Here is a 19811-nt window from a genome sequence, read left to right on the forward strand (position 1 = left end):
TGCAGATCCATTCTCTCAAAGGTGCTGAAGAAGTCCTCTCTGAGGAAGTTCTGTGTAGGCTTTAATGTGCATGGGAATCACTGGGGATCTTGTTAAAGTGCAGATTCTGATTCCACAGGTCTGGAGTGGGCCTGAGAGACCGAGTTTCTAAGGGGCCCCTGTGAAGCCCTCCTTGCTAGTCCCAGGGTGTACAGGGCGTGAGAGCAGAGAGTTCGCGTAAGGAGAGCAGATGTTCCTGACCTGGATGCATTAGAATTATGAGGCACTCAAGTGCCCCCACGCCTACCCCAGACTATTTAAATATGATTCCCTAGGGCCCAAGCCTATGTATAAAAAACACCCCCAGTGATTATAATATGCAGGTAGGGTTTAGATAGAGTGAGGCGGTTCTCAAATTGTCTCCAGACCGCAGGTCAGCAGCACCTGGCAACTTGTTAGACAGGCAAATTCTCAGCTCCCCGCCCTCCAACCACAACCAGAAACTCTGGGGTAGAGAGCCCAGCAATCTGTGTTTGAACAAGCGCTCCAGGGCTTCTGAGATTTGGTAGAGATTGAGAACCACTAGTGAACAGAAGAGGATTCTTGACAAAGTGCTCTTCCAAGAATTGGATCTGTTGTTCTTAAGCCTGGCTGCACATCAGCTCTGCTAAGCAGCTTGATAAACACCCCCATGCTTGGGCCCTACACCCGTTCCTTCTGATTCTGAAGACCTGGAATGGTTCCCAGAAGAATGTACTATACATGATTTTTTTTTTTTTTTTTTTTTTTTTTTAATATATTTTATTGATTTTTTACAGAGAGGAAGAGAGAGAGACAGAGAGCTAGAAACATCGATGAGAGAGAATCATCGACCAGCCGCCTCCTGCACATCTCCCACTGGAGATGTGCCCGCAACCCAGGTACATGCCCTTGACCGGAATCGAACCCGGGACCCTCCAGTCCGCAGGCCGACGCTCTATCCACTGAGCCAAACCGGCTTCGGCTACTATACATGATTTTAAAACCATTGGGGGGATGTGGATTTAGTGGCTGAGCAGAGGGGTGGTAGCCTTCAATGTGAATGGTGGTCTGCGGGTTCCTGGCTTGCACCTTGCAGTGTTCATCCATTCACAGCACATTTATAGAATTCATCATGTGCCAGACACTCTCCGGATAATTAAATGTTGAATACCTATTATGTACCAGGCACTTTATACATTCACCCTACAATAACCCTGCCAGGTGGGCCTATTACCGTTTTACAGAAAATAGTCCCTAACCCAGGTTAGTCATGACTCCAAAACCTGGACTCCAAACCATGCCACAGTGCGAGTCTTTGCAGACTTGGGGGCACCAGACTGTGGAGATACACTTGTAATTTTAGCAGGTATAACATCTAACTTTCAGTTCGTGTGTGTGTGTGTGTGTGTGTGTGTGAGAGAGAGAGAGAGAGAGAGAGAGAGAGAGAGAGAGAGAGAGAAAGAGAGAGAGAGAGGTGGTTTCGATCTTTAACTTATGCAAAGTGATGTTCTTTGTGGGTGAAGAAGACTCCTTATATGAGGGCAGGTGCTTGGAGTATATGTAGTCAGATAAAATATACATTACCCATTACCCAGTTAAGTTTTAATTTAAGAAGAATAACAAATAGTTTTCCTAGTATATGTATATCTCAAAGATTGTATGGGGCATACTTATACTAAAATTTATGTTGTTTGCTGAAATTCAAATCTAATTGAGTATCCTGTATTTTATGCTAAGTAAGGCCTCCAAATTGACCTCCTTCTTGGCGGCCACCTTGGAAAGAGGTGTCATCTTGGGCAAGGTGTTTCTCCTCAGTGGAGTGATGTTGGTTTCTGAAAAACCACAGTAGGTGTCACCTGATCTCCCTCTTGAAATGTGTTGCTTTCCTGTTTAGCAAGGATGGCTTATTTGCCTTGTTCAATGCTTGAACTGTTGTGTGAGCATATTTTTTCTTTTTCTTTAAGAAAAGATAGAATTAGGCAACAATGCTTGTACTATACAATGCAAGTTCCCGTTTTCCAGCTTATTCAATTTTTAAAAACTTTTCATTCTGAATACTTTTAAACATATACAAAAGTGAAGAATCCTATATAATAAAAGGCTAATATGCAAATTGTCTCCATGACCCGGAGTTCGACCAGGGGGCGGGCCGGCTGGCCAACTGCCCATGGCCCCTCCCCCGGCCAGCCCAGTGGGATCAGCCTGATCCGGGCGGGCTGGCTGGACCCCACCCATGCACCAATTTGTGCACTGGGCCTCTAGTATAAACCCCAGCTTTCCATAACTCATTTTTATCAATGAGCAACTGACAGGCAACCTTTTTTCATCTATATCTTGACTTACTCCCATTTTATTTTGAAACCAACTCTAGACATCATATATTTCATTTGCATGCATCTGAAAAAGTCACCCCCCCAGCCCCCAGGTAAAGTCATTGGTGTCTAATAGTGTTGTTGTTTTTTTTTAATAACTTAGAAAATGACTCTTGGCTTCCCTTGCTACCTCTGGTTTCTTGGTAAGATCCAAATCGCAAATCAGGTCCCCGTGCTCAACATTATGGTAAATTTTTAGGTATTTAAACGGCTGGCGAGTTAATGACATGAGCAATCAAAGTTGCCATTAGCTTTTGATTTATGAAGCCACATGTTCAGCTTGTATGTCGGATGTCCTTAACATCAGGCATGGTGGGTTCATTCATGTGTCTCTGCCCAGCGTTCTTCAGTCATGACTGCACTCAACAGATGGGGAATTTCATGGCCACAATGGAACTGTTTATCCTCTCATTGTTCCTATGTCAGCAATCAAACTAACTCCATTACCCACCAATAAAAAGATCAGCCTGCTGCCAGTTCAATGGAAGCAGTTGAAGCGATGTTGAGGGGATTTTAAGTTTTAGAGGGGATAACAAAGAAATAAGAAGCCACATAAAAATTAAGACCAGAGAGAAGAATTTGAGTCTCTCATTTTAAAGCTGAAGGGCTTAAGGGAGTTATTAGGGAAGGCCTAGACATTCAATCTTTTCTTTAACATAAAATACACTCTAAAACCCCTGATTATAAATATTGCATAGCTTTTTTGTGTGTGTTGATGGCTTTATTATTTCATTTTAAAAATGAAAAGCGCTCAAACTGGGCTTTGAAGAAGGAAATGTCAGATTCATAATGGAAAAGCTGCTAAGATGTTAATACATTACTACTGGTAGGAAGATTTTCTTTTGTATGGATAAACAGTGTCTGCTTTTTATAAAGTTGTCCCTCTTTGGCTCAGCTAGGGGGTTCTTTCTGCATTGATCTGTAAGAGGAAGCTCCTAAGTTCTGTGAACCACCAGGCTGCCCTCCCAACTTTCTTAATGGTCCAGGACTTTAAAAAGTAGATCCTAGAACACTTTTTGCTTTTTGCCAGGTTGTTCTTATATCAGGATATAACAAGTAAGGGATGTTAGTTCTGATATTCATTGGTTATAACTAAGAATCCAGGGATGCAGAAGTGCATTTATTCACTCATAAAGTTTGAGAACTTGGCCAATGAAAAATCAGATTGAATAAGAAAAAAATCAGAATGGTTGTTTCATTTTCTCCTTTCCTTTCTATCCTGCCAACTTCTGGATAACTTGCAGCAGCTTCTATATCAGCACTTGCTGCTTCATCTTGCACCTTAATATATATATATATATATATATATATATATATATATATATATATATATATATAATTTCAGAGAGGAAAGGAGATGGAGAGAGAGATAGAAACATCAGTGATCAGAGAGAATCATTGATCGGCTGCCTCCTGCACACCCCTTACTGGGGATTGAGCCCACAACCCGGGCATGTGCCCTGGAATTGAACCGTAACTTCCTGTTTCATAGATCAACGCTCAACCATCGAGCCATACTGCATGGGCTCACCTTGCACTTTTATAGAGACTGTTTTTTTCCTTAAACATCATGAACCAACCTCTGCTAGCTTCAAACTTTTCTTCTGCAGCTTCCCCACCATCCCAGCCTTCATAGTACTGAAGAGAATCAGGGCCTTGATCTGGATTAGGGTTTGGCTTAAGGGAATATTATGGCTGGTTCCATCTATCCAAACTACTAAAACTTTCTCCATATCAGCAATAAGGCTCTTTCACTTTCTTATCATTTATGTGGTCACTGGAGTAGCACTTTTACGTAATTTCCTTCAAGAACTTTTCCTTTGCTTTCACAACTTGGCTAACTGGCGAAAGAGGCCTGCCTAGCTCTTAGCCTATCTCAGCTTCCAACATGCCTTCTTCACTAAGCTTAATCATTTCTAGCTTTTGATTGAAAGTGAGAGACATGCAACTCTTGCTTTCACTTGAACACTTAGAGGCTGTTGTAGGCTTATTAATTGGCCTAATTTCAATATTGTGTCTCATGGCATACGGAGGCCTGAGGAGAGGGAAAAAGATGGGGGGATTGGCCAGTCAATGGAGAAGTCAGACACACAACATTTATTAAGTTTTCCATCTTTATGGCATGGTTCATGGCACCCCAAAATAATTACAACAGTAACATTGAAGATCACTGATCACAGATCACAAAAAATACAATAATGAAAACGTTTGAAATATTGTGAGAATTACCAAAATGTGACAGAGATATGAAGTTAGCAAATGCTGTTGGAAAAAAATGGTGCCACTAGACTTGCTCAACCCAGGGGTGCCACAAACCTTCAGTGTGTCAAACTGAAGTGCAATAAAGCAAAGTGCAATAAAATGAGGTATGCCTGTATTATTATTGTCTTTAGTTTATTATTGCCAGCTGTAATAGTATTCTACTAAATAGATGTCTGTGTTTCATAAGAGTTGATTTTTTTTTTCCTTAAATAGAGGAAGGGAGAGAGAGATATGAAAACTGACTGGTCATGCCCCGTATGGCCCCCACTGGGGATGAGCCCGCAACCCAGGCCTGTGCCCTGAGCTGCTGACCTCCCAGTGCACAGGCTGACACTCAACTGAGCCACACCGGCCAGTCAAGAGTTGATATTTTTAAGTGTCAATAGTTTGGTTAAAAATACTACTAAATGTCATGTTCCTGTAATTATTCTCTAGCCCCCTCCAAAACACCCCTGCCTGCAGAACCCCAATTCTCCTCCTCTCCCCAAATCAATGTTTGAAAAACTACTTTTTAAGGTACTGAGTTTATTGTAGTTGTTAAGTGAGATGTAAAAAATGAAAGAAACTAGCCTGTTCTTAATCAGGCTGTCACTCCAGCCTATTTTGACTATTTGGACATCTCTTCAATTATATACTACTAGAGGTCCAATGCATGAAATTTGTGCAAGAGTAGGCCTTCCTTCCCCTGGCTGCTGGCACTGGCTTCCCTCTGGCACCAGAGATCCGGGCTTCCCTCAGAGCCCCAGCTTCATCCGGAAGGGCGGAAGGACGTCTGGAAGGATGTCTGGTCTAATTAGCATATTATGCTTTTATTTTTATAGATTTTACAAGTATTCTTTTTTCATATGCAATGCTTAGTATAAAGTTCAGATTGGTCCCCAGTAAATGTTGCCAAAGCCACCATGGGACCACTGTGCACAGCTGCAAAGCTTTGAGAGATTTTGGATTAGAGAGCAACTTGGATCCTTGGAAGGGATTTTGTTGGGGTGGGGGTGGGGGGGGGTTGTTTGGTGTCACTCACCTCCCTCCCAAGTGCAGCAAAGCTTTCACTCACAGGTGCAAATGATTCTAGAACATCCTTAGAGAAAAGGACACTTATATTTTCATGTGGCTTCCTTGGGTCTTTTTTCTTGGCCAGCAATATTGAGGACCATGAATGTAATAACACAGATCATAGACTTAGGGGCCCAAAGAGGGTCCTAGAAAGAAAAAAAAAAAGTAAGTGACCAAGAAAAATAGACTTAGTGATCTATCTATAGTTTCACTTGAGTCAGTAATATAACACTAAAGTAAGCTTCATAATTTTATTTGAAAATTTTAATTTGTTCATGTGAATTGTTAAACTATGTTGACATAGTAGAAAAACCACAGCTGAAATGTGCAGGTCTACCTGGTCCTTTGTGAACTTTGTTTCATCACTTGTTGTTGATTTGTTCATTTAAAGTTTTATTTTAAATTACAGTTTACAATCAATATTATTTTATATTAGTTTCAGGTGTTTAGCTTAATGGTTAGACAATTATATATTTTATAAAGTGTTCTCCCTGATATTTCAAGTGCCTACTTGGTACCATACATAGTTATTATAATATTATTGATTATATTGCCTATTCTGTACACTACTATTGGTTTTGAAGAGAAGTAAGTTTGAAGGATAGGTAAGCAGCATTTAAGACAATAGTGAGCCCTAACCGGTTTGGCTCAGTGGATAGAGTATGGGCCTGCGGACTCAAGGGTCCTGGGTTCGATTCTGGTCAAGGGCATGTACCTTGGTTGCGGGCACATACCCAGTGGGGAGTGTCAGGAGGCAGCTGATTGATGTTTCTCTCTCATCGATGTTTCTGACTCTCTATCCCTATCTCTTCCTCTACGTAAAAAACCAATAAACTATATTTAGAAAAAAAAAACAATAGTGAGATGTATATAATTTAATAATAGAAATCAAGAGCCATAAAAATGTCCATATTCTACTGTAAAATTTCATTTGGGGATGAATTAGCCTCAGAAATTAATTTAGAGTCTGAAAAAATCTGTATACACAATATTCATTGCTATGGTATTGGGAGGGTAAAATTTGGAAGCAGTCTTGAAGCCCTATAAGAATAAATTAAATTCCTGTTCAATAAACTATCATGCACCTTTTAAATGAATGGTTATAAAGATTATATGGCAACATAGAAAATACTGAAAATGTTAGGCCTTAAGAGCTAGATGGAATGAAAAAGATGGAAAGGAAATATATCAAATGATAACAGCTGTGTTTGGATAATGGCATGGTGGTAGTTTTTTTTCTCATTTTCGCTTGTGATTATTTTAATTAGTTTCCAATTTATGAAATCAAGTAAAAGCACCATAATGCAAAAGCTTAATATTTAAAACCAGAATGAATAAGATGAGGTTATTTTAAAATTAGCTGTCCTCCTCATAGCTTCCTGTGGGATTTCACATGGGACAAAATCACCAACAGGATTGCAATTTGTGAGGCTTATACATTTATTTATTCTGAGAGTTGGTGGGGTGGTTGGAAAGACAGTGGAATAATAGCATGAGAAAGTAGACCCTCCTACCCCCAGCTGCCGGTCATTCAGCCTAGGGCTTCAAGAACCAATTTCTGCTCAAAGGGTGGCTTTTCCTGGTGCAGGCCATTGTGATGGTGATGGCTGGGATGTGGCCTGGCCTCCTCAGCAGGTCTCAGGAGATCATGCATTTAATGGAGGAGCCCCAGCCCAGGCAGCTGTCTCAGACGGGGGTTGCTGGTCATCAGAGACAGGGCGGCCTGTGCGGTATTGACCCAGAGGTGAGCAGTCCCCTCTCTCATACCCACTCCCCAGAGACAACAGTCCCTCATTAGGGTACAGTTTCTAATCCAAACAACCATTAATCTTTCTCAGGGTTAAAAGGCCAGAAAAGCAATTTTTTCTTGCTCTCTATTTTGATACTGTACCTGTCTGGATTTTACAAGAGCAGACTTAGTTCATTGACCACTGAAAACACCCTACAGCTGTGTCCACAGCTACACAAACAATGCCAAGCCCAACACAGCACTCCCTATGCATAGAGAAGGGACAGGAGTGCAAAACCAGTCAGTTATTTATTGTGGCACTTGACAAAAACTGTAGAAACATGACTCATTTGAAACAGGTATTTTGTATCATGAAATGAATTTGGATGTGCATGTATTTTAAGTGAAAATGCCACCATAGAGGATAGTTTTATAAAAGTAATATTTCACAAACTTTTGAATACTGTTCTTTAATGTTCCTTGTCCTTGCAAGTAAATTAACCCATATACGTGGAGCTGTGAGACCTGAGGACTTTTTGATTTTTTAATGAAAATAAAATAAAAAGGATTTTATTTAGAAAAATGCACTCAATTGTCTCAGAAACATCAAAGTGTTCGGTTTATGGAAATGGCCTTAATCTCCTACCTCATACTCTGTTAATAGCTGGTAAGTCAAGAAACATACCTTTTTCATATACTTAAATTGTGAGGACCAAAAGTGATCGGTATTAAGATAAAAAATATGAAGGCTTCCTAAGTCTGTTTCTTCATGCTTGACCTTTAAATCCTTCCTTTAGAGTCATCATCAATATGAATAACACACATTCCTCCTGGTGAATCACATTTAGACATCTGGCTACCGGTAGTAAAGGCATCGAACACTTAAGAGAGATAGAAAATGCATTTTTATATCTCAAATTATTTTATAATAAACATTATTTAAATGTTATTTTCAAAATCTCAAGGAAATAAAGATCTTTATAGAGATAAGGTGGGTCTGGCAAGGTTGAATGGAACAATGATGCCCTGATGTGATTAAATAAAAAGACATTACTTATGTGATTAAAACTTTAATTCAATTTAAAACGTGAATAATTCCACATGTGCACTGAGATCTAGACCCCAAAGCTTGAGCAGACAGACCTCAGTGTGGGAACCCTTGTGGGGAAAAATGAGCCGTAGAAGTTTCTGCAGGTCGGGAATAACAGGGAGGCAGACTATCACGCTCCTTAGATTCCATATGCAAGGCTACCATCTGCAAACTACAAAACTGCTCACTCTTGGATTAACTTATTCTGAGCACCAGGAACATTTTTCCAAAGAGGGAATTACCATGTAAAATGTTAGTGTTTTCTAATTTGAAAAGTTATGGGCACCCCTATGTTCATTGCAGGATTATTTACAATAGCTAAGATATGAAAACTCTTAAATGTCCATTGTCGGATGAATGGGTAAAGAAGATTTGGTACGTATTTACAATGGAATACTACCGAGCCATAAAGAAGTTGAAATATTGCCACGTGCAACAACATGGGTGCTAAGTGAACTATGTCAGCTAGAAAAGGGCAAAAACAATATGATTTCACTCATATGCGGAATATAAAACAACAAACAAACCAAAACAAGACAAAAAACAAATTCATGGATATAGACTACAGATTGGTGGTTACTAGAGGGAAAAATGGAGGAGAGCAAAATTAAAGTGGGTCAAATGCCTGGTGACAGATGGAAATTAGACTTTGGGTAGCGAGCAAGCTATAGTATACACAGATATATAATTGTAATGCTGTACACCAGAAACTTATGTAATGTTACTGACCAATGCTGCCTCAATTAAAAAAAAAGTTAGCGTTTTTCTCAAAAGAACGTTTTCTTTGGCAGAAGATCAGTCTCTAATATTTTATCCCTTTGTATTTGTTTTTACCTTTTAAATATTAGTTACTAGTATTTTTATAAAACAAGATGAATCTGACCTAACACAGGAACATGGTATTTTTCCTTCTTTTCTCCCCCCTCCTTTAAAATTACTTCTTTGCTCGTTGTAACAAATCCAAACAATATAGACATTTATAAAATAAAAAGTGAAAGTCTAAAATATAAAGTATTTTCTCTTAAGTCTCTATACCTCAAATTCCATTTCTCCAGTGATAACTTCTAATATTTTGATGTGCATCCTTTTTTTCTATGTACATATAAATATATATTTACATGTAATTAAAAACATAAAAACCGAACCATACTAATATATAATTGTTCAGCAACTTACTTTTTTCCAACTTAGCAGTATATCATGAACATATTTCCAATCATTTTACTTCATTCTTATTAATAACACAATAGCATTCTATTATTTAATATACTGTAATTTATTTACCAATATATTATTAATGAATATTTAGGTTCTTTCAAATTTTTTGTTAGAAAAAAATGCTGCCAGAAACATTTTTGCCATATTTCTTTACACATTCATGCTAGTACTTTTATAGTATAAATTTCTAGACATGGATTACTGCACATAGGATATGCACATTGATATTTTTGATACTGAGCTTTTACCCAATTGATACATGAAGCAGGGACAGTCTTCAGAATATAGGGAAGGAACACAAACCAGGATCCAATACTTTTGGGCATTTGTCTAACCTGTATTATGGAAGTAGCTTGACTTTTGAGCATCATGGAATCTTCTGCAGGATAAATTTATATCACATTCAAACTGGTAACAGGTAAGTTATGTGTGGAGCTCTGACTAGATCAACTTCTGATTTCAGAACTATCACAGCCAATGCTTTCAGTGAAAATGAAAATTAATACAGTTTCATTGAAGCTTCAAATAGGGCAGACAGATCCTCTTCTGACTGAGGGCGTGGTGCAAGTTTGGTGACCCTTTCCTGAAAAGGTAAACAAAAGGAGTTACTCAGAGCTTTGAAAAGGCAGTTTGTAAAAGCTACTAGGTTATGCAAATTAACTTGGACGCAAGAAACAATGACTTTATAATAGTTCTATCTTTAAAAGTCATATTTCTTGTTTGCTTCATACTAGCTGACTCCCAACTCAAAAGTTTATCAAGTGACGCCTCTTTCCCACAAAGTTTTCTCATTTTATTTTTCAATTACAGTTCACATTCAATATTATTTTGTATTAGTTTCATGTACAGCATAGTGGTTAGACAATCATATACTTTTCAAAGTGATCCTCCAACATTTCAAGTATCCACCTGGCACCACACATAGTTGTTACAATACTATTGACTAGATTCCCTGTGCTATACAGCTTTCAAACGCCTATGCCTTGCCTAATTGTCCTTGCCTTATGCCCTGCCAATAGTCTTCTGCTCAAATGTGCAGAACTAAACCAACCTCAGGAAAAACACCTCCTACAATGACCAAACCGTGTTGGTCAGCAACCTTGGCCAGTTCTCCGGGTGCAGGTCCCAGGCACAGCAAAGAAAAGAGAACTAGGTCATCCCTGACTTCAAAGACTGTATATTTTGCAACTTGGACTTCAGGGATAGTCAAAAGAACTTCATTAGGACATAATTTCAGGCTATGGGTAATAAGGGACTCCTTTTTAAATATTAACTAAGGTTTTATCTCTACCTTTGCAAACGAATTTGGTGACTTGCTTAATTTTTCCATTGATTATTGAGTCAAGTCGGCAGAGCTAGCCAGCACATGCTTTTGCTATTTATACTCTCACCGGTGGCTCCTTGATTTCTCTGGGACAGAAGATTAAAAGATATTATAATGACTACTCTGTGTCCAAATTTCTGGGTCTAAATAAAATTAAAAAATGTATCAGTTTGGGTCTCTCGGTCTGTTTTCTTGTGCTAAGCACTTGTTTGGGAGCACGCCTGGTGGAAGAGGGAAGCTCCGTGAGGGCAGGGCTGGGTGCACTCCATGCCCAGCACCTCCCAGAGTGCTTAGCACAGAGGAAACAGGTCCTCAACAGTTATTTGTTGAATTAATAAAGACGGGGTGGGAGGGGGGGGAGGGGGGGGAGGGGATCTTGGCATCTCAAAATTCACATACAAGATAGAAGAACCTTGCCTCCCTGCCTCCCATTTTCATCATCTCAGAAATGATACTGTTACGAAGGCAAAAACCTAGGAGCCATCTTTGATTCTTCTTTCCCTTCCCTATGTGTTAAATCCATCAGCAAGTCTGTCGGATCAACCTGCACAATAAATCCCAAATCCCACTTCTCACCTCCCATTCCACCACAGTCCAAGTCTAAGTCACCTCCACTCCTGTGTATCTACTTGAAAGGCCTCTTTTCTTTTTAATTTAATAAAAATGTCTTACCTTTTGCTCCACTCTCACCCCCTAGAGAGAGGCAAATGGCTAATGGCAGCATTTCTCCCTGTGCCCCCTCCTCTCCCATCCCTCCCTTTCCCCACACTGTTATAAATCTGATCTACCATTCCCTTGCTAAATGCTCTCCAATGACTTCCCATTGCAATTAGAACAAAACCATAGCCTTTAATGCCACCTTATCTGGCCCTGGTTTTCACTCCAGCTCTACCTCTTCTCTCATGGGTTCATCTCACTTAGCCCCACCATCTCCATTCAGTCCTATGACAATGCTGATCTTCACCCTGCCTTAGCCTTTCCCCTCTGCCTGGGGTGCTTCTCCCAGAACTTCACTTGGCTGCCTCCACCTCCAACCAGAGGCCTTCTCTGTCCACTTTTGTTGGAGTTCCCTCAACACTACACGAAATCACCAAGATTTCTTCCATACACTTATCAGTATCTAAAATGATTTTACTTGTATCTTATTTATAGGTTTTATTAGATGTCCATTGTCTGTCTTTCCTCACTGGGATGTAAGCTCCATGAGAAAGGGGAGGGACTTTCCTTCCCTCCTCACTGTATCCCATACAATGGGTTATATATATAGTATGACTTCACTAAGTCTTTCTTAGGTAACAGGAAGAATGAAAAGAATTAATTCAAAATGAACCTAAATCTAAGAGCTAACCCATAAAATTCTTAGAAGAAAATAGGGGAAAATCTTTATACATTGGATTTGGCTATGATTTCTTGGATGACCCCAAAGGCATAGGCAACAAAAGAAAAAGCAGACAAATTGGACTACATCAAAATTAAAAACTCTTATGCATCAGAAGACACTATCAAAAGAATGAAAAGATAACTAATAGAATGGGGAAATATTTGTAAGTCAGATATCTGATAAGGGATTAATATCCAGAATATACAAATAATTGCTACAACTTAACAACAAAAACTCCCAGACAACCCAATTCAAAAATAGGCAAAGGATCCCTGGCCAGTGTGGCTCAGTTGGTTGGAGTGGTCCCATGCACCCATGGGTTGCGGGTTTGATCCCCAGTCAGGGTACATATGGGAGGCAACTGATCGATATTTCTCTCTCTCTCCTTCTCACTTTCTCTCTCTCTAGAATCAATGTGAGCATGTCCTTGGGTGAGGATTTAAAAAAAAAAAAAAAGGCAGCCTGGCCAGCGTGGCTCAATGTTTGAGCGTCGACCTATGCATTAGGAGTTCACGGTTCGATTTTCAGTAGGGTCACATGCCCAGGTTGCAGGCTCGATCCCCAGTGTAGGGCATGCAGGAGGCAGCTGATCAATGACTCTCTCTCATCATTGATGTTTCTATCTCTTTCTCCCTTCCTCTCTAAAACCAACAAAAAAATATTTTTAAAAAAGGAAGGAAAAAAAATAGGCAAAGGACTTGACTAGACATTTCTTCAAGGAAGATAATATAAATAGGCAATAAGTACATGGAAAAAGCTCACCATCATTAGTCATTAGGAAAATACAAGTCAGAACCACAATGAATTTCCACTCACACCCATTAGAATGGCTAATTAAAAAAAGGAAAATAACTAGTGTTTAAAAGTGTTAGATGTGGAGAAACTGGAACCCTTGAGCATTGTTGGTAGGAATGTAAAATGGTGTAGCCACCGTGGAAAATAGCTTGGCAGTTCCTCAAAAAAATTAAACATGGAATTACCCAAACAAATTGAAGTCAGGGACTAAAACAGATACTTGTAAACCAATGTTCCTAGCAGCACTATTCACAAGAGCCGAGCTGGAATCAACCCAAATGCCTATCTGCAGATGAATGGATAAGCAAGATACGGTATATCCACACAATGGGATGTTAGTCAGCTACAAAAAGGAATGAAGTTCTGAAACATTGAAGACATCACGCTAAGTGAACTAGGCAAAACGACAGGACAAATATTGTATAATTCCACTTACATGAAGTACCTAAAACAGGCAAATTCATAAAGATAGAAAGTAGAACAGAGGTTACCAGGGGTTGGGGGAAAGGGACAGAGGGGGCAATGGTAATATTATTTACCATTACACAATAGAGCAGAACTTCTATTTGGGATGATTAAACAGTTCTGGAGATGGACAGTGGTGATTGTTGCACAAGATTGTAAATGTACTTAATGGCACTAAATTGTATATTTTAAAATGGTTAAAGTAGTTAATTTTGTTAGGTATATTTTACCATAATTAAAAAACTAATTTAAAAAAAAAGGAAGGATGGATGGACAGATAGGAGAAGAATGGGGGTCAATACTGGTGAGTATGGATAAAGCCCAGATAAAATTGTATATCCCAGCAGATCTCCATGGTAGCTCTTCATTTGCATTGAAACTCTGTAGCAAAGTCCAGAGACTTGGTCATAGTGACCTATGTATGCCTTTGTGGCAGGGTCAAGAAGTGAAGAACGCTGTCCCATTATTGGGTCGATAATGGAGTAAGTATTATTGGATGAGCCAAAAGGCCTTTAAAATGATCTTGTTCATCTTTGGTGAAGTAGTTCAGGACTCTCAGAAGTATTTCAGGCCAAGCTGAGCTGATTTCAGATTTCTACCCCCCCCCCCCCCCCCCCGCCAACGACTGGTTAAATGGGGGCAAGGACATAACGTTTGTGATATATCCCCACAAACATCATCGATGCCATATAAAAGCTAAACTCTCAGAATTAAGATGTGTTCTGCAATGTGCTATTATTTATAGACATGTAAGACCGAAGGACAACTGGTTAATATGGGCACTGAAATAAATCCATACTACTTTTAGCACATTCATAAAATAACAACATTTCAGCTGGCCTGTCTGCCAGGGAGTGGAAGTGCTCATTTTGGTAGACAGCTCTCCTCAGTAATGAAATGTTTTGATTTGAAATGTAAATGTTTCTTTCCAGAAGTTTCAGAAATCCAGCTTGGAAGATTAATTTATTCTTGCCCGCTCCCCTTGCAGCCTGGGTATGGCGGTTGGAAGCCTCTGCACACAGGGCTGCTCTTTGCCGCTGCCAGTATGAGCTGCGGTGTTTGGTCAAGAATACTGGCCTGGTTGTTCCTTCCAGAGAAAAACGATCCCTCATTGCTGAACATAAAAGGAGCTTTATCAAATGCTGACTCCATGAAATAACCTTTTTTTGCAGGAACCACTATATCCCCTTCACTACCTTAAATCCTGTGATACTAATAAGTGAAGATTAGTGTGCCCCATGTGTAAAATCTGAAGTTGCCACAGTATTCCTGTAAAGTGTTTACTGTTGCCAAACAAACAAAAAAACCCCATAGTAGTTCTTCATTTGCAATGTAAGTTTATTTCTAAGATTCCTTCTAAAGTCCTGTGAATCTCTCTCTCTCTTTATATCTATTTACAGACCTATCTCTATCTCTATCTCTATCTCTATCTCTATCTCTATCTCTATCTCTATCTCTCTATATATTATATATATTATACATATGACTTTGACTCCAAATGTGATAGTTAATTTATTTTATTACTTTTAAAAAATCTATTTTTATTGATTTCAGAGAGGAAGGGAGAGGGGGAAAGAGAGATAGAAACATCAATGATGAGAGAGAATCATTGATCAGCTGCCTCCTGCACACCCCACACTGGGAATTGAGCCTGAAACCCGGGCATGTGTCCTGACCTGGTTCATAGGTCAACACTCAACCACTGAGCCACACCAGCCTGGCTGATAGTTCATTTAAATTAACAATGTTTCTAACATGATCAAAAGAGAAAAAGGCAGCATACATGTTGGGGCTGCTTTATGAATACAGCCTGAGGGAATCCTACTTTATGGACATGACTTGTATGCCAAAGATTCCATTTACATTGCATCTTTTGTGGAACAAAAAAATTAGTTTTGTCTAATTAAAGTTTTGCTATCTGTATTTCCCAGTATGATATGTATGCTGAGGCATTCAGAAGAATACTTAATTAACTTGCTATTTTAGTGGATGGACTCAAATGTTAATCTGGAACAGCTTCTGAAAGTGGAAGTCTGAGCAAGGTAGAATTAAAACAGGGAACACTTGCCAATGTGTCCTGATGCCTGGAAGATGCATTGCCACCAGCAATTAAATGGCCAATAATATCATACAGTTCCATCAGAAAATTAGGAATACCACCCATAGAGGTTGACTAACACATATTACCAAACACTTTGCTGAGCTATGTAAGCAGAACTTTTCAGAAGACCCCCTGCAGAATGGACACTATCACAGGAATTATATTATAAGAGCCAGAACTACATCAAAATCCCAATAACCATTTGTTCCCTGGTGTCCCTGGACAATTGCTCATTGTCATTGGTTGATTCCTATTCAATCTAAGGAAATTTCTCAAAAAGTTACCACCATTCAGCCATTAAGCTCACCTGGTATAGGAGGAAAGGGTTGCATGTATGTGTTCATTTAACATGTTTTCTGGCCCATGCTAGATGCAATAGAGGATGGATGACCAAAACAGACAGGTTCCAGGCTTTATGGAACTTACAGTCTAGTAGATTTGGATAAAATAATTGGGATGATCATATTTTTTGGCCATTTAGTCCCTGGGATTGTGGGTTAGAACCAAGAGTTTGTGTTAGCGTGGGAGCTTTGCTACTCTATGAGACTCCTCTTTTCTCATTCATTTATATTTTTAGATACAACAGAGTCCACCGATTCCCAGTCTATATCAGGGAAACTGGTGTTCCATGGGCCATGTTTGCTTTGTACATTGGGACATGAGGGAATTCAATACAAACATCCAGACTGTGGATTTTTCTTGAAAACTGGAAGGTCTACCAACACTGGGATCTGAATTTCAACTTGGATATACTAAACTGTAGCTGAAAATAAGCCATGAGTTTTCCAGTTCACCAAAGTCCCCACCACTTGCCATTGCCTTAAATTACTTTGTTCACTGTTGCTACCTTCCTGGCTTCTGTGGATATGAATGAACCCGTACAAATATTATCTTAGATGAGCTGGGGGCTTCAACTTTCTAAGCATTTGCTAAGTGGGGAAGAAGCTAGTGTGAGGCCCTTGCTTAACGGGAGTGGGGTGAGCAGGATGCTGTGTGAGGGGATGTTCCAGTTAACTCTGTTCCCATTTCAGGGATAGAGCCATGAACACCTTTGGGCAGACATGCCTTATCTTCATGTCCTCACAGTGTTCAAGTGCTCCTGGCTTTCCCATTTTGGACAGGAGGACTAAGTGAGCACTCAGCATGGGGAGCACAGTGTATTCCACAAACTGAGCACTCCAGCTCTCTGTTTTATGGTATTGGCTTGTTAGGATCTGATGCTATAGCACAGGGGTATCGGGGTATCTGATCCAAATGGAAGAGAGGTCAATGGGGGTTGAATTCTCTTCATGTGAACCTTGGGAGGGGAAACTCTACATCTATTACAATCTTTCTACCAAATAAAGGATAGCAGTTCAGTTTAAATTCTTTACCAACATTTAAATAAATATGACGCTGATATGCGTATGACATATTTTATATGTTTATGTATAAAATATATAATCCCCCAAATATATAAAACAGTGATTTTGTAGTAGTCTTAATTTAAAGGCCATGTCTATTCTACACAAAATGGCAGGAATCTGTAATTCTTTATAATGGAAAACGGTATTAGTGGCTCTTTAGTAACAGCTTCGTATAGTTTTATAGGGGACTCTTAAAAGAGCAGAAATGGAGAAAAGGGGAATTTTGCCATACCTCGATGTAAATGTGGTTGTTTTTGCCTTGAATTTTTATAAAGGCTCCTTTCAGTTCCATCATAAAAGTTTCACACATGCCCCAGTTTTATGGAAGAATATAAAGGTGAGGGAGCCTTGGCCCCATGGGGGGGGGGGGAGGGGGGAGAAGGGGGTAGAAGGGGAGAGCCGCCATCTGGTGGAGGAGACCTGGGAGCCGCTGGAGGACCCCTGAGTCTTTATCTCCCCTAACGTGCCCCAGGTGGGAGCCTGTCTTTCCTGCAGCAGCTAGAAGGGAGTGAGGTGCTCTGCATCTCTTACCTGGGGCAGCGTTCCTTTCACTAATGCGGGGATGTCAGCCTTGGAGTAGCCAATGGCAGCTAGGCCATCATCCACATCCAGATCGAGTAGGAGTTTCCGGAGTGCGTCTGCCAAAACGGGCCCAGCATCTGCCATCCTGGCAGTGCGGGTGTCGGCTCCTGGAAGACACAAAGCGCTGACTGTAGACAGAGAGGAGGAAGCTGGCCCTGGGTGCAATTCAGTCACACGATAGCTGATATATAACCTACGGCTGGCTCCCTGACACGGAGGACAAGGGCACCAATGTGCCTCCGCATGGAGGCCGGCCCAGCGCGCAGCCCCACAGAAGACAGATGGGCCAGGCCAGTGCGGAGGAGTCCATTGGGGCGGCTAACCGGGCTCTCACCTTTCCAATGGGCTCCTCGCCCCTTGTGTGGGGGGAAGACAAGGAACAGAGCCAAGAAAAGAGGCCCAGGAAGGAGACCGAGAAAGAAGGCTGGTGTTTGAACGAAGAAGAAGGAGCATTTGTGGCAGAAAACACAGCTTATGTAACTTTCAAGGCCTGGAATTTGCTGACATCTAGAGGTATTACATGTTCAATGTCTTTTCTCATAGCGACCTTTAGGGAAGAGACAGACCCTTTGCAACAACACTTTGTGAGACAAGGATCTATGTAAGTACAAAAACGCCAACACTGACTGCCAGAAAGGAAGTAGATGACAAAAGTGGATTATGTGTGGCCAGGGAAGGAAAGTATTTCCTCTCTATAGCTATAGAAAGTTTTTATTTTGGACTCTGTTACCAATGGGCAAAGCAGGTTCCTCTACATATTGCAGAACTAGTCAGACAGAACCAAGAACATGAAGAGTCTCAGCAAACAGTTTTTAACATGTAGGTGGTGATAGTACTGGTGGAGGGGGAAGAAGGTTGACAAGCGTTGGAGATGTAAGAGGGCAGAACTTGGACATAATGAATAATTAATACACAAAACTATAGAGACATCAGTCTGGAAGAGCCAGGGGGCTCTGCCCTTAGGAAGGGTGGTGGTGAAAGCTCCCAGATGAAGGAACCTGATCCCCAAACCTTAGCACCCCTGACTCCATCTATTCCAGGTGAACACAGTCACTGCCTGGAAGTGAAGCACTTTACAAATGGAATGTAGCCTTAGTTATTATCCAGGATGCCTCAAGCTGTCGTCCAAGTCCACTTTCTCGGTATTGTTCAAAAGGAGACTGGAATGTATGTTTCACCTCCATACTGAAGCACATTATTAAACCAATCTTAACCTCTCTCTCCTAGGACAATGAGAACTGGTTTAGTAATCCTGGAGAAGGATAAATAGAACCAGATATGGAGCTGGTTGGTGGAGCAGCTGGGCAGGAAGGTAAACCTTGCCTGACAAGACCAGTGTATATTACACAGCAGCAGCTAAAATATGGAGTAGGTGGAGAGGCAACATACGATACGAGGTTTATGAGATCTTTATTTTCTTGGGATTGCTGCCATAAAACACACCACCAAAACCTCTGGGTTTTTCTATGAAGTGTTTTAGAAAAAAAAGAGAGGGTAGGAAAGTGAATACATTGGTATAAAACTAAGAAAACCTGAGATTACTTAGGGAATCAAAATATTAATGGCCACATATAGAATAATATCAATCAAAATTTCCGATGCAACGAGAAAAAAACTGGTGGGTTCTCCCGGCCTGGGTTTTGTCTAACAGAGGAATCGCTTTCTCAGTAATTTTGGTGGTTGCCTGGAATGTTAGCTGTAAGTTCTCTAAGATTTTCCCATTTATCATCCATGTACTATGTGGGATCCTGTCTGTTTACACTGTTTGCATATTTCCAAAGGCATCTAAGTCCCAACAAATGGCTGAACAACATCCCTAGTCCCAAAGGGAAAAGGAACATGAGATCCTTGGTAGAGGTGGCATCACATTTCCGACAGCACATGCTGGAAAACCAAGCCCTGGACTTCTTTCCTGAACATGCTGGAAGCACAAATGTCAGAGTGAGAGAGGAGTGAGAGTGAAGAGGCCCCGCGGAAGGATGTCTGTGGTCATTCCCACCTTCTTGGAAATAACCTCTCCAACGGCTGGTGCT

At 40.4% G+C, this 19811-nt stretch overlaps 2 protein-coding genes across 4 annotated transcripts in view; both read right to left on the reverse strand.

Moving 5' to 3' along the window:
* The window catches only part of VXN (vexin), a 32417-nt gene extending 26677 nt beyond the window's left edge, over positions 1–5740 (reverse strand). The window contains exon 1 of the mRNA XM_070391833.1: positions 5656–5740. The gene's annotated coding sequence lies outside the window, so the exon portion shown is untranslated. The remainder of the gene's footprint in view (positions 1–5655) is intronic.
* Positions 5741–10210: 4470 nt separating this feature from the next.
* Positions 10211–19811, reverse strand: part of ADHFE1 (alcohol dehydrogenase iron containing 1) — a 30092-nt gene continuing 20491 nt past the window's right edge. For all 3 annotated transcript variants that reach the window (XM_070391832.1, XM_070391830.1, XM_070391831.1), the window contains 2 exons: positions 17728–17885; positions 10211–10307 (listed from right to left, as the gene is read on the reverse strand). In XM_070391832.1, coding sequence (XP_070247933.1) covers positions 10224–10307; positions 17728–17885 — 242 coding nt within the window. In that variant the 3' untranslated portion in view covers positions 10211–10223. The remainder of the gene's footprint in view (positions 10308–17727; positions 17886–19811) is intronic.

The sequence above is a fragment of the Myotis yumanensis genome, unplaced genomic scaffold, assembly GCF_028538775.1.
Source record: "Myotis yumanensis isolate MYYU_CA2020_CCGP unplaced genomic scaffold, mMyoYum1.0.hap1 SCAF_15, whole genome shotgun sequence".
In the NCBI taxonomy this organism is placed as follows: Eukaryota; Metazoa; Chordata; class Mammalia; order Chiroptera; family Vespertilionidae; genus Myotis; species Myotis yumanensis.